A 15,829-nucleotide genomic window follows, 5' to 3' on the forward strand; every position below is an offset into this window, starting at 1 on the left:
GAGTGGGTGTCCTGACAGAAAAGGTCCGGTATTCTTTGGTTCTCAGCCAGGACTGTGGAATGGGTACGGGGGCCTTCGCTGAGGACCTCAGGGTACGACCGAGCACATATGGTGTCAACAGATCTGAAGGTAATGTCCCAAATCAAGTTCGTATGTGTGTGTGTTATCCTCAGACTGAAGGTCATCACAGAGAAACGTTCCTCTTCTGCAGATAGCAAGAAAAAATCCTTTCAGTGTCGAAATACTGTACAAATACTGCAGGCCAAATATCTAGTGAAGAAGTGACAAGTAACATACTTTTGAGTGGATGAGGACTTAAATGATAATACTTCTAAAAAAGAAGCCCTTTACAGTTGTCACTTAAATCTTCAAAATCCAATGACAGCATTCATACTTTTCCAGCTGTTTCATTGTATGGTTGGATCCTTGAAACAGGGATTTACTCAGCTACTCAGTGGAAGCACCTGCCGCCTCCTCTGCACAGCCATGGGAGGATGGTGGTGAGACAGAGAGAGGCAGTGTGAGGGAGGACATCAAGAAGAAGTAAGATTAGAGCTCAGAGCAGGCCTGACTTCAGATCAGCAGAGAGTGGCTGAACAGAGGTCTCGTTCAGCTACTGGCAGCCCCTCAGGGACAATCAGAGGGAGATGTGGCCCAGATCCCAGCTCCTCTCCTCCTCATCCTCCTCCTCCTCCTCCTCGTTCCCTCCATTCCCTTTCTCTGTGTCACTAGAGTCACTATATCCAGAGTCTCCATGTCTCCCTATTTGAAGCGACAGCCAGGACATGGGATCCGGGGCTCACTGTGTCGCTCTTTTGCTTCTCTTTCCTGTCTGCCTGCTGGCCGGCCCAGCTTCAGAGCCACAGAACACAGGACCCAGTGATGGCCGACTGGCTGCCCGGCCGCCCTCCCAGTCCAACATATCCTCGTCAACAAAAAGGGAGTCATTGTGCCTGCTGTGCGTCCCAACAATGAGTGAGTTAATACAAGCCAAGTATTCCCACAGGGTTAGAGCGAGAGGGGAAGGGGGTGTTATGGCTGTGGGACCCTACTGCTGATCATTGATGCGGTACAGGGAGCCTGCTTCCTGACACCATCAGTGGTGTCTGTCCCGTTGCCTCCGGTTGCATCACTTTCTCCTGCTCCTCTTCACATGGTCATTATTTCAGCTCGAGGTCTCTGTCCTGTCCACACATCCATGCACACCTTTCTGCCAATAGACCCCGAAAACAAGATTTATGAGTCTGATGACCCATAAACCAAGAGGCTGTTTGCACATCACCATCCACAGTGATAGAATACACTTTGGTTGTTCTGGTTTCAAGATACTTCGTACAATACATGTTTACATGTTACAATAAATGTTTGCTTTATCCTTCTAGCTTTTTTGCAGAATCAGGTCTCAAAATCAAAACATGTGATGACTACAAAATATGAGGAAGTGTTAAGGATTAAATACTTCAGGAATTAAATAGCTCACCTCCAACAACTCCTGAAAGTAAATAGCAAAATACATTTTTCATCCATCCAAATCATGAATAACGGTTTGAGATCTAATCACCTGAGAACGCCATAAGGTTTGGTTAGGTTTAGGCACAAAATTGGCATAGGAAAGTTCACGGAATTGTGAACATTACAAGACCTTTGTCTTTTTCTTAAGCGTACCAAACATGTGAACTGTGTTTCAATTCAAGGGCTGCATCCTTCGGAGGCTGCATTTGAAGTGAATGCCCAAACGGGTGGATCCTTCCCAGTCCAACCAATCCCATGATTCATTGCACTTCAGTGATGACCCTTTTTTTCTAAGAGATAATGGCGCTGGCAAGCGACGAGACGTCTTGAGTATCATGCTTCAACTCAGCCGAACAGCTAAAAGTATACATGTAAAAAAAACAAGGGGCATTAAAACTTTCTTGTTGTGTCCAACTTCAGCTCTGTTGATCGGCAACAGCAATAAGGACAAGGTGAGCTGATTACACTGATCACGGAAATCCTCTGTAGGCCTGAGTGTCTCATTTTGTTTCGTCTTCATGGGACGGGTAGACCATGACCTTCCAAGGTTGCAGCTTCTGAATTAAGACCCAGCTATAGTATAGTATGCAGATTTTTTTGTGTTGTTTAATTTGTGTAGGGGCTCCACATATGTACACAGTTGACCAGAAGACTTTGTGTAAGGTTCGTTTTGACAGAATAAACAAAGATCGCCTCCAAAGACATTCATGGTCTGGCCCTTTATATCAAATAAATCACAACACAGACATCGCTAGACTCCACCGGGTACACAGAGTTTTTTTACATTGTAATATTTCTGTTAATTATGTGAAAGATCTGATTACTTTCATCACAGTCTGTGTCCCACATGTCAGTAGATTCTTTATTACAATTAAATACTGTGAGAACAAGGAAGAGTGTAATGGATCAAATAAATAAACTTTTGTTTTGCCCATGTGCTTAAAAACAAGGCTAAATGTGGAAACATGTGGAACCCCCCCTGAAGGTAAAAATGTCCTATCTCAGGAATAATTGCCCCAGTACTGAATCGCATGTTCATCATGTGCATGGAACTTACTCATATCAGCATTCACATGCTTTCATACTGTATGTTCCTCAGGTCCTAACATTATTACAGAGGCTGATCTGGAGGCAGCAGTTACCCATAAACCCTCTGCCTCGTTTCCCCCTGTGATGGCACAGGCTGCTGTGACTGGACAGGCCAATTACAGAAAACATGATTTGCCACATTTGGCACCGAGTCAGCATTCGGTGTGTGCGTGTGGGCATATTTTTGGGATAGTAAAAACTTAATGACAGAGAGGAGTAAAATATGTATGTTGGGTGTTAGACAGTCTATATACTTGCCACACTTTTGGTCTTTAATGGGCTTTGTTGACAAAAGAGACATACTAAATATCATCAGTGTTCCCCTTTCTTTTATGTTTCCCCCTGATTGCTGCAGTTCCCTCCATTAATCCAAGGACATGTAAGTGAGGCTGATGAATTACTGTAAATACCTGTGGGGAGATTTCAGCAACACATCAGGTAGGTAGAGACAATCAAATTGTCAATCTAGTGACATTTCAAATGTGTATATTTACAGCTGATAATGGTGATAAGGTTCTGTGTTGACAACTTAATACACTTTGAGGTGGGAACAGGAACAGTGATACAGCCAATACACGTGGCCAACTCTGCAGAATGAATGAACATGGATAAGACAGAACTATAACCAGGGGTGTTTCAAGGGACCTGGGGGCCCCAAAGCAAAAGGGACCTGGGGGCCCTACATCGAACCAAACAGACCCCACCTTACCCAAAGAAACACATGATACCAAACCACATCTTTCCAATAGTTTTTTAATATCAAAATTATATACAAAGGTCATTATGTGCATACACATCAAAAGTAAAGTCATTGAATTAAATGCAAATCCTCACCATCCTAAATACATCATACACATGCATTTAGACGTTCTACTTTTCAACCAAACCTCTAAAATTTCAAAACATTTGCAGAAAGCTCGTGGCATGGGGTCTCATTAGGGGGTTTCTGGCCATGATGTCATTAAAGTCTCCTGCACATGGCCAATCGTAGAATTTAAGGGGGTTCCCAAAAAACTGTTGTTCCCTAGACTAAAGTAATGAGCCATTCTTGAAGTTCCAGGCAATTGCCTGCTTTGCCTACCCTGATGCAACACCCCTGACTGTAACTGACATAACTGTAAGGTAACGTGCAGTGTTCAGCATGACATCAAACAATAGACAGCTGGCATGCCTGCCTGTTTTTCCAGCTCCGGCTGCTCATTTATGTTTCATGCTCTGTACAGGACTGACTTCAGTGGCTGCCAAGAACTGCAGACACTGTAACCATAGAAACGTACAATGTTGCATCAACAATACACACAATGTAACTTTGACAAAAAGCTTACTGTGTAGAATTGTCAATATCATGCTAGTCGTCGTGTTGTCTATGTTGAATTTCCATAGTGCAGAAGAATGGAAGCCATGATGGCATTTTAAGTGCCCAGTAACAATGTAAAGTGCTCACTAAGTTAAAACATAAGTCAAGTAGAGGAAGTATAATCGGGTGGTAAAACATATCTGCTTACTCTCTACATTTTTCTGACAACTTCTTGTGCTTATGGTACCAATGACTGTCCCTGCTCAGAATCAAAAAAACATATACAACTGTATATATGTAGAGTGCTCTGACAGCTCATACCACCGCCATGTCAAAGCCGTGTTATCTGTGGCTGCTTGCAATATTCATATTTGTCCTGCCACATTTTCATTATGAACCAGAAAAACTTTACACTTCTGTCAATTAATGTGATGTTTTGCTTCGTTGTTGCATTGTATAGCTGTGTGCAGCGCTACTTTTCACATGCACTATCGTCCATACAGTTGACAGTCAGACCTGATAGTTTCAGCTGCAGTTGTGAGCTTACCTGCATGTGGCATGCACACCAGAACTTAGAAAGGCATCTGCTCTTTAGTCTGTGTGCCTGTCATTTGGAGTCTGTCGCGCATGACAGCTAGTAAAAGTGTATCCCCGCAACTGCAGTAGATTGAAAGATTTCTGAAGGAAAATGCTGGGAATCAAGTGAAACAGAATTCCTGGATCTGTCTATTTATTCTGGTCTGCGCCAAAATTGACTGGGTTCTTTCCAGACCCATATTCTCCCACCCAGTTCCCTGGTAATCCGTCCTGTAGTTTTTGTGTAATTCTGCTAAATGACAGACAAACAAGACAAAACCATAGCGCTTATGTGCACAGGATATTTTTCATGTGGGAATATTATCTCGTGCACACAAGATATTTATTGTGTGGGAACAAGTTAGTATCTACACTTTCTCTATAGAGCAACAATAGCAATGTCCTCCAACTTTAGGAATTCATCTTCATGTACTTTAGTCTCATATGTTTATATAAATAATTCTAGAATCGGCTCTGAAGCCAATGGAGCAACATACACTGTTGTTAAGATATGAGAACTTGTAGTAAAACTGTGTGACAGTGAATTCATAATGAAGTATTTGCTGTATAACTACCATGGAATTACAGACGTTATTTTGATGTTTTTTGCTGCCACAGGACATGGGGTCAGTGAAGGGGCATGGCTCCCACTTATTCTCAGTTTCCTCTCCTCCTGTGCCACTGCTAATGTTGCTGCATAAAAATCCTCTTAACTCCCTCACAACTTCTTTACCAAAATGAAAACATCTCACTGAATTAAAGGATCTAAGGGGAAAACTGTATCTTTTAAGGTCACAGCCAGTTTCAACTAAGGGAGGAGGCGGGTTCTTTCCAAGCGGGCCACATCTCCTGAGTCCCCCATAATCAGCGGCTAATGACGAGCTTCCTTTCAGAGGAGGGGGGATTATCTCCACATGACAGCTCTGTCTTCGCTGATCTGCCTGAGATTTAAACACGAGTTTGGGATTTGACACATGACGAGACAGAAAGACAAAAAGATCTCTGTGGGAAAGACAGGAATTCACATCTGAATCTCCCCTGTGTATCACTGAGATGTGAGTGGCAGATACAATGTGATATGTGTTTGTGTGGGATTAGGGAACCTATAGAACAATTAAAAAAAAGCTTCTTCAGAAAGCGTTGTGAGGTGAAAATATATCACATCTGATGTTAATGTATCACCGAGTCATAAGTGAAGCATTTACACTGAAAACATATATATCTCAGCACATCTGTACGTCTAACTTTCTATTTGTTTCCGTTTGAGGTTATAATACAGCTGTTGTTTGATGACAACGTTGCAGATGTCAACAGGTCTGCCAAATAGAAAAACAGCTTTGTTCTCAATCTAAAAACTGTGGATTTCCAAGTCTGTCCAACATGGCTCGAAACATGTTCCAGAGCATAAAGGTCAGGAAAAGTTTTTTCTTCAACCCTCAGAGAAACATTTAATTAATTTAGGCTTTAAAAGACAGATTTTCTTGAAATCAAACATGTTAGTTCTCAGGTGAGGAAAACATAGCTCATCCCTCAAGCCAACAAACGTCCAAGCTCTCAATGCAACCAGCAAACGTCGATCATGCAACATTTGACCTAAATAGAGACTTAATAACCTCATTCTGGATGACCAGGCTGGATCAGCGTCCGTTAATCCTAAATGCCACATCTGGGAGCTGAGAGGGGCCCTATCCTCTCTCTGCTTCTCTGGGATAAACCGACCCAGAGCAGAGAGATTTGAATTCTGAGCATCGACACGCGTAAGATTAACATTGGGCTTTTGGTCTGCAGTTTGGTTTCAATTTATGGGCAGTCAAATACGATAGCCTATAAAGTGAGTGCATATTTCAAAGAGACGTCTTGCTAATGGTTGTGTTTTCTGGGAGAGCCATTTAAACCTACATAATCTGACCGTATTTGTTCTTTTAAAACTCTGATCTGTAGCTACAGTGGGCGCCAACAAATGGTGCCTCACTCTTTTAAGTGAGGGAATCTCAAATGCATCACATTACAATTATTTTATACACATTTTTACTCAAAATGACTTTAGCCGTTTTCAGACATTAAGTCCAAATAATGCACAATCGGATCTGGACTTTCACCGGAGTTTGCCAACAACAAAGCAGGTGATGCTCCACTCAGACACATTCACACCACAGAAATCTCCACGGTGCTCAGGTGAGAGGCAGAACCAGGAAGTAAATCAAAATGAAACTTTCTACCCAAATCTTTTTATCAGATAATACAATATGTGACTCAAACTATTTACAAGTGAGTTAGATTTAGCTGTCCCTTCACCAGCATCCACCTGCAGACGGCATAAAAATGGATCATTAATGATGTTCCTACACCACTCACTGACACGGATCATTGTGCAAAATGAGCTCTTTTATTTTGAACTAATGCTGCTACAATATTACTGAGGTAAAATTCAACAGTTAATTTGGATTATTTTTACATTGTGGAAATGTTTTTATAGCTTTAATTGTGTTTTACTTTTTTATGCTTATTATTATGAATTTTTATTTGATGAAAGGCATCACAAGACAGACACAAACAAAAAGGGGGGAAACATTTGATTTAATATACAGCGAGACAGCAAAAGACAAAACTAAATGTTTTAGATTTGAGTGTGTAAGAGGGCATTTTGTTGTGCAGATTGTGTGTATACATGTGTGCATGAGTGTATGTGCAGGTGTAGAGTTAAGCCAAAAGAAACCCAGAATGAATAATTAAATGGGGGCAACAAACACACGAAAACAACAAAAAATATACAAATGAAAAACTCCAAGAGTTCCAATTTCCCCCTCTTTTTCCTTTTATTTTCTCCTTCTATTTCCCCTTCTTACTTATCTTTTTTTAATTAGAGTAGAACATTTTCTTGACCTCAGCATTAGTAAAACACTGGTTATGGGACTGTGTTGTACCACAACTGTATGTATAGAGGATTGTACTTAAATGTCAAGGGTTTCCAAAGATTTAAAGGATTTAAATGGTCTTTAATGAAAGAAATTCTAAAAGTTTAAAATAGGTTTTAAAAAGCTTCAATTGAAGCTGTTTTTTTTATGCAATTTGTTTATGTAGATTAGGCTTTTGTCTCTCACCTATTTTGAAATGTATTTATTCCCTGTTGTCGATGTGCTGGGGCACTGACCCCTGCAGGACACTGGTTTATTGACCAAGATTTCACAGCTACACAGGCCCAACAATTGTTGTTATAAATCAGTCACTTAGCTCTGGGGCTTTTTCACAGCGGCGACCTGTCCTCATCGTCTCTCTCTATATTTTGAGGTAATACAGCTGCACCTTTATTCAGGCAAAATTCTGAGGCTTACAGTTACTTTGGATTCTTTTTAAATTGTGGAATTGTTTTTTAACTTTACTTTCCTATTGCTTCTTTTTCCACATGTGGAAACTGACTCAGTTTTTATGTATGCAGGGTGGGGGGCTCTTGACCTCAGCATTACTAAAATGCTGGTTACGGCCCTGCATGGTGCTGTACTATATATGTATATTTAGATTTGAGGGGATTTAAAAGATTTAAATGCCCCAAGAATTGTGCCTCCAATGAAGGAAACAAAAAAGTTCAAAAATGGCTGTAAAAAAAAACTTCAAATGAAGCTGTTTCTTGTGAAATGCTGTTAAATGATGTGCTAGACTGTCGTGAATATATATTTAGGAACCTCTGTGACTGTAGTAGGTGCACAGACAGGTCCCTGGTCTGACTGCTTCATTTGACCAATATTTAACAACCAATAGAAACAGCTCCACAGGCCCAACAATTGCTGTTGTCAATCAGTTCCCGGGACGCACCTCCTTTCCGGTTGGGAGCGCACCGGCGCTGCATCTGGATCAGTGCGCGTCGCTCGGCCCACGCCTACACCACAGCCCCCTTTCTCAAAGACGCAGCCCGCGCACTCAGCTGCGGGGCTTTTTCACGGCGGTGACCTGTCCTCTTCTCCCCCGTTTACAGCTCCTGCAAAGCCCGTCTCTCTTTTCTCCCTTTCCATGGCCGTCCGTGGCGTGATTTGCCCTCAGCAGCGCAATAGTTAATGAGTGCCGGATGCGCCCTCACTCCAGCAGACCGCTACAGTACGAAGATGGCGTCGGAGGGAGCCAGCGGAGAGCAGCCTCCTCCGGTACAAACACTGGCGACGGCCGTGCTCGGGAGTGTGGACACGGTAAGACGCGCGGGTTGGCGAAAAGCCCCCGGACACACGGGTGTTTTTCTCCCGGGGTGGCGGACAGCGGGAGAAATGCAGTGCGCATCCATTCCGCTCGGGCTCGCGAAGCAACAGCGGTGATCAGCGGGAGCCCCTCGACAATGTCTGGAGGAAAACAAGGGTCCTGCTCGGTTCGAGGCGCTAAATGACCCAGAGTTAGTCCTAACGCCTCCAGCACAGGCTCATTAGTGGGCTTCCCTTTATTCCCAACACCGCGGCCTCTTCCTTTTGTTCGCCTCTTGAACATTCATCCCGCAGCTGTTGTTATTCTGCGCCTGGTCGAGGACGAATCGCTGCTTACACAGGTTGTGGCTCATGCACATTTGCAGTCCGTGGAATCATACGCAGAGACTTTGAGCGAGCTGCACCACAGTCACGTTTGAAAATAGAAGCTGTAGCAAGGCTGGTTGTCGGTTTGTTGCCTGCGGGAGGTGACAGCATTTCGTTCTAGCTTTCTTTTTTGTATTTTTGTAAACGATACCCTCTCGGTCTGTGGATCTGATCGTGTCCGGATGTTGTCCACCAGTCAGTTCTACACGAACCCTCACGGGCAAGAAGCTGTGAGTCTTTACTGATTTACAGGCCACGGACCAAGAGGAGCAGTGCAACACAAAGTATACCTGTTAAAGTGCTCCTTTGTTGAGCTTGACATATTTACACACACATACTTGTGGTTTCTCACAGGTTGCAGCATATGTGCTCGACCACCCCTCTCTGCCTTGGTCGGTTAGAGGCTGTGAAGTCCTCCTCCCTTAACTGGCTCCATGGTGCAACCTGTTCCAGTGTTGTTGTCGACCTGACAATTAATGCAAAATTGACCGGGATGCTTTTGCCCCAGTTTGTGGCATCATTCTGTTTTTAGTGAGTTTTATCTTTGTACTTCAACTGGTGAAATTACCACCAAAAAGGCACTTGATTGGAGCTGGGATGGAAGTGGTTTGCTGGATGAAACATTTGGAGTTGCTGGAGTAAAAAGCAGCCACGGTGCCTGAGGTGGGTGGGTGGGTGGGTGATAGTGGGGGTGGGTTTGAGCAGTGCTGAAGAGATGGTAGAGAGAGAGGTGGGAGAAGAGCTGCGGGGGTGGATGGAGGGCAGAGGCAGCACAGTGGAGGAGGGGGTGAAGGCCCTGTTCACCAGACACCTTTCTAAATTGGTCTTAATTTCAGTGACTCAGCGGGCATAGCTGGGGGTACCGTGTCAGGGGCGCTCAGAACTGCCTCGAGGCTACTTTACATTTAGTGTCGAGGCGAACAGGTGCTCCAGGGACATGGGAGCCGGGCAGCCTCATCTCACCCGACGCTCTGCCAGCGTACTCTTCCTTCCTCAGGCTCCAGCCAACGAAAGGGGCCTCCATGCCCTCCCACACCCCCTCACATATGCCTGCCATGGTTAAATAAAGCACTTTGCTCTTTGCTCAACCATGTCAGACTGTCCGTTGTTGACCCTAGGTGGGGGAAGTTTCTCGTTTGTGAGGACTCTGAAGGACCAGTCCTCACAGTCCAGAGGGGGGGTCAGAGGTCAGCGAAAGGCACTCTGCTGATCACCTCCCCCTCATTAACTATGATACACGTTGGCTTTGGCCGGCAGTCTACAATCTGTGCTGCTGAAATGAAAGGAAAAACAACTTGGATCACAGTTTTTGTAGTTGTAGTTCACGTTTTGCTTTTTTAACCATGCAAACTCTAAGGACAACAACTCTAACTAGAAAAGAAACGGGGGCAGTGTGATGATCAGATAACATGTCAGCAATTCGCTAGTTGACCATATTGTCCTTTTATTTGAGGTGAAACAAAAAGTGAGCAGCACCCCAAAGTGTTGGTTTTATTCTCTCATATAGAAAAATTGTGTTTGCGACTACTATGGTTAGTCAGAGTTTAAGAAGTGAATGTTTTCAATCTTTACAATGGGCAAAGTTTTCAATGGAAAGGATGGGTTACAAATTTCATAATTTCCGTCTTTTTGTTTCCAGATAAGTTTGACATTATTTTACGCCTGATTGCTTGGCCGTTCACGTTTCTTGTCCCATTAGACCCCAATTGAAGTAGTTACATAATGTTCATATAAAGTGGTCTTGTAACAAATGATAGAGAGAATGTCAAAAAATAGAACCTGTTTGAAGGGGATGAAACAGATTTGCTCTGTTCAGACCCATATTCTAACCATGCTGTAGGACATGGGCCAGATATAATTGACTTTGGCGAGTCGTCACCAGTGGTTATGTGGGATATGCTGCCATGTTGGAGGAGTGCCATCAACACGAGTTGTTGCGCTGTCATTGCTTCTTCTTCCTGACAACAAAATTTCTGTCCTGTTACATAGAGTAGGTGGGACGGAGAGGGATGTTAGGCTACCCTGTTAACAAGCTGGAGAAGTCATCGAAGAAAATGTTATTGCACACTAGTTAAGCTATACAGTGACAATCATTTTAGCTTTATTTGCCAAGTGAGAGACATAAGTGTTTGGGGCCTATTTTCAAGATATATGCCATGTGGCTACTCGTGCTGGAGTGGCTGGCCAACTGTAGGTGAAATAGCTTTTATACAACTTTATCTCGAAATTACACAATTTTGCCAATGTACCGATATTTTGAGACTATTATTGCAAACATGGACAAATCAATCCCAAATCTAAACTGCATACGTAGATACCAAAAGAAGTAAATGAGAAAATGTGTTTTGTTGAAACTAAATTCATTGAACTATGTGATTAATTGTTATTTCCTCCAATTTGATGGCATTTTCCTGGTAACCACTGGTTTCAATGGCTTCTCATGTACAGGCTGTCATACCCCACAGTTTAGTGCTTGCAGTACCAGGACATGAGTATGTGAGAAACCTACAGGCGTAACCAGGCTTTTGCCAGCAGAATACAGGGAAGGAACTTTCACTGAGCTAGCATTTCCCTTCCCTTGTGGCTCAGTGAAATGACACGGGTCTTATTAAGTGGAGCGGGGCTAACAGCGAGCCTCGGAACGTCGGCCAGGCTGCTCGTGCCCTTGGCGCACAGCTCACAGCTCATGGAACAAATTAGTGTTCGTTTCCCTCACCTGCTCACTGTGCTGAAATGCCAGAGAGAGCGTGAGAGACAGTCCACTCCAACCCTCACCCCACCTCACCCACCACCCAAGGTCCCATGACAGGACAGCTTGGCTCAGGGTTGCCTTCCATCAAGGGTCCCTGAGTCCATCAATCCTCTGAGTGGTGAAAAGGCTGCCGGGAAAAGGGGGTGTTGTGGATCGATTGGAAGGCTCGATGTGAATGAATCAATCCCTTGGAATCTCTCCTGCTTTTATTTCCAGGCTTTGCTGTGATCGCATCAGACTCAAATTGTGGTTTGACTAAACAGAAACATGTGATTGATGTAAGAGTTTCCTGTCCCTTGTTCTGAAAAGAAGAAGGTCGATATTTGAGCGAGCAGGCACAAAACGTCCTTTGCAAAAAGCTGATTTCTTGATAAAACTTGTTTTAGCACCTGTCTTCAGAAAGCTTTCCTGGCTAAAACCTCACATTATATGAGAAAAGCTTTTCGAAGAGAGATTATTAGTTTGTTTATTCATATCGATTTATGACCACAGTTCCAGTTGTTTGAGCATGAACTTTTCCCCCCTTTGCGGTGAAATAAATAATGTCACAGCAGTGTATAAAGGACACATAGAAGGCAGCAGCTTGTTGAAAACTCAGACCGGCCTGCTCAAAGTCACATTCTTTGCAATGGACCTCTGGAGATGTGTGACTCGTTGATTAGATGGAATATTCTTGGCAGAGGTTTTGATGGAAGCTTGTAAATCAGCCCTAAGGGGCCTGCTAACAACTGAATTCACCAGAATGGGCAGGTAGCAATACGCCTGATGTGCAGCACAGTTCTCCACTTCCTCCATTTGCCTGTTACATTGAACACATAGCTTGGTGAGAATCTTCTAGATATTGGGAATGCAGCGGGATGTCGCTTTCTCAACAGATGGCAGGAGTAGTCGCAAAAATGGTAATCGGGGATGGTGGTCTTTTGGCCCCTCTATTTAAGTTTACACATTTTTTTTTTGCTTTCCAGTTAAGAATTTCAGTCATTTACCTCACTAAGGTTTTTGCTTTGAATGTACCTTGACACAACAATTTGACGCTTAGCTTTGGAATGTCAACCAACCAGATGCCATTGTGATGTTTAGAGATGTGACTGGGATAACACAGGAAGCTCTCTCTGAATAGGACTCATTGTTCCCAAATCATCATGTCCTCTTGACAAAATGCCTCTTGGTTTATTGTTGAATTTTACATCTTAATAATAGAAAAGCTTCTAGCAAATACCCGATGTTTTGAGTTAGTCACTGACCTGTCATTCAATAATTTTTCCTCAACCTTATTTAATTTTTGACCTTAAATGTTGTTCCTCAACAACAATAAATATACTTAATTAGGGCTGCAACTTTCAGTTAATCACTTGACCTATAAACTGCCATGCAAATACCCGTAAGACTCCTATTCAAGGTGGCTTCTTTTAACTATTAAATGTATGAAACACTTACTGTATAGACATAATGTTTTTGTGCCTGTATTTGAATACTGAAACTGGTCTACTTTATATTCTTGAGGCAGTTAAAACTACAACAATGCACCTTTTTTGCAAGATGACATCTAAATCTGCAAAATAACTTCTCACTTAGATTGTCACACATGATAACACTTGGGAAAGTCTTTTTTAAAACCCTGGCAGTAAACAGTCTTATGTTGTTAAAATGAAGTAAATTTTTGTAATGTGCTAACCTAGAGTTAAATCTGAGTTTCAGAGGCAGGTGGAAGAAAAATGACACTAAAGAAAGAATCATATTTAACCCCCAAAAATACACTGACATTTCTAGCTTTATAAACAACATTTATAGTGTTTTTGTAGCACAACATGATTCACTGTTGGAGAATAATTGACTTAAAACAAGTAGTTCCCTCTTCCTTAAGAAGAGACTTGACCAAGACAACACAGCCATTTTACTCTTATAAGTAGACCTGAAAAAAGCTTTTAATTGACACGAGGCGAAACATGAAGTGGTCTGGTCATTCCCAAATACAGTCATCCCTACCCGCTAGCCCTGCAGTCGCTATTGACCAAGTAGGTGCCTAATGGCCTAGCTAAATGTAATTAGAACTTAATAGCTTCGAGGTAGCCGGACATCTAGCCTAATTCAAGGGCAGCACTTAACGAGACCAGTTGGAGACTTGAAATTAATTTGTCATGTGAGCAACTTTTATTTTTCTGAAGTCTATACTGAGGATATTGACATTAGCTTTGCAATTAACAAATTTTACGTGTAATGTTAGCTTGTTAACTGTGAGCAAATTCACACGCTAATGTTAGCTGTGTGACATGCTAAATTTGACTAAAGTTCACATAACTTTGAGATATTAAATCTGGTAAAAAATACTACAAATCTAGAGCATTTGGTGCCAACTTTCAGAATGACTTTAAATGCACTATGTTGTGAATACAATTTCACGGCTAGTTGATATGTATTAAAAGAGAGGATCACAATTTTCTACGTCCGTCTAAAAAATAGTGAGGTGACCCCTTTCATGAACAATGTTTTTTTTCTTTTTGCTGTAATCATTACCTCTGCCAAGGAGGTTACTTTTTTGTTGCCGTTTGCTTGTCTGTTAGCAGGATTATGCAGAAAACTACTGAACTGATTTTATTGAACTCAGAGGACTGATATCTGTGAGTGTGTTGAATTTAAGAAGACAGTTGGGCCTTGGCTGAGGCATGGGGTTGACTGAGTATAATTCTAGTTCCTGTTGTTATAGATTTCTCTCCAATGAGGGCTCAATGTGAGTGATGTGGGACTGTGGAAATGCACAAAGGGAATTTAATACTAGAAATGGTGTTACTTTGCAAGATAACCACTTTATATGGCTTACTCGCACTGCTGATGTAGTTTTGAATACATTTCTGCACAGGCATAGAACTTTGCTGTACTGAATTTTGTGTGTGTACCTAAATCATGAACCTTTCCTTTAAGGTTTATCATCAGGTCTCAATTTAAAAATGAACAGTTTGTATGATTCTAACATGTTGTCTCTGGTCTGTGTTGCAGAAATGTGAGTTCAACATGGATAACCTGAGCAAGCCAGAGCTGCTCACCCTGCTGAGTATCATGGAGGGAGAGCTGGAAGCCCGAGACCTGGTCATAGAAGCCCTGAGGGTGAGCCCAGACAACACCTACCCACTCACAAGCTAAACCACTGCTATCACAGCCTCTGTCGGGTTAATTGAACACAACCTATTCAGAACAGATTTCCTTTGTGCAATTGCTTGAGATGAGATGATTAGCTGTAATTGTGACCCAGAATTGTCTTGGTATCACTCGCTGGAATGAAAGATGAATGCTTGTGAAAGCTGCTAAATGAAGGCAATATCACCAAATCTGAGTCAGTGGCTTGATCCCAGAAATGTGCAGAACAATTGTGTGACCACATTGAAAGACTCTGCCCCACTGTTTCTTTCTTCCCTTTGTAATTACCCGCTGATAAGCAGTCTCTCTAATTGCCTTTGTGGAATGGGAGCTGACTGAGCGACTAGTTAGCACTAGGTATCTTGCCAGAAAGGCCAGTGTGATCAAATCCTTGTGTCCATCCAGCACCACCTGCTTTGTAATAAAGAGATGACTGAAGCTGGTTCTGGTTCCTACTGTTCTTTAGTGACTATTGAAAACCAATGAGGGGAAAGGTGCTGCTTGAGTATAAAAGGTCAAATAGTTTTTAATTTGCTAGTGAAACTCTGAGCTTGAGAAAAACGAGAGGATATTAGCTCTGTCTCCTAGTGAAGACTTGCTGAAGTATGATGGAATTTTAGAGGTGGTTGGTTAGACAGTTCAATCTGACAAAAAAGACATTTGAATGTTTCTCCTTCACTTGTGGGAAATTACAACATTGAATAGTCAAAAAATTCTCGCTCTTACCCCTGAGCCACAAGTATCACCTCAAAGTTGTACTAACAGCCAAAACCAACAGTTTGAAACTATAAGATCTGTGAGTGTTAAACTAAGCAATGGGATGGACTACATGCCATCATACTATAGTCTGTTCTCTGTGTGGTATGTTCTGCCCTCATCCAAACAATATGAGATAACTGATAAGTTGCTGTGACGTTGTAA

At 42.4% G+C, this 15,829-nt stretch overlaps 1 protein-coding gene across 1 annotated transcript in view; it reads left to right on the forward strand.

Moving 5' to 3' along the window:
- The first annotated feature begins 8,242 nt into the window (after positions 1-8,242).
- Positions 8,243-15,829, forward strand: part of cttnbp2 (cortactin binding protein 2) — an 89,046-nt gene continuing 81,459 nt past the window's right edge. Inside the window, exons 1-2 of the mRNA XM_034587814.1 lie at positions 8,243-8,652; positions 14,771-14,878. Of these exons, the coding sequence (XP_034443705.1) occupies positions 8,524-8,652; positions 14,771-14,878 (237 nt within the window). The 5' untranslated portion in view covers positions 8,243-8,523. The remainder of the gene's footprint in view (positions 8,653-14,770; positions 14,879-15,829) is intronic.

The sequence above is a fragment of the Hippoglossus hippoglossus genome, chromosome 6, assembly GCF_009819705.1.
Source record: "Hippoglossus hippoglossus isolate fHipHip1 chromosome 6, fHipHip1.pri, whole genome shotgun sequence".
Taxonomy (NCBI): Eukaryota; Metazoa; Chordata; class Actinopteri; order Pleuronectiformes; family Pleuronectidae; genus Hippoglossus; species Hippoglossus hippoglossus.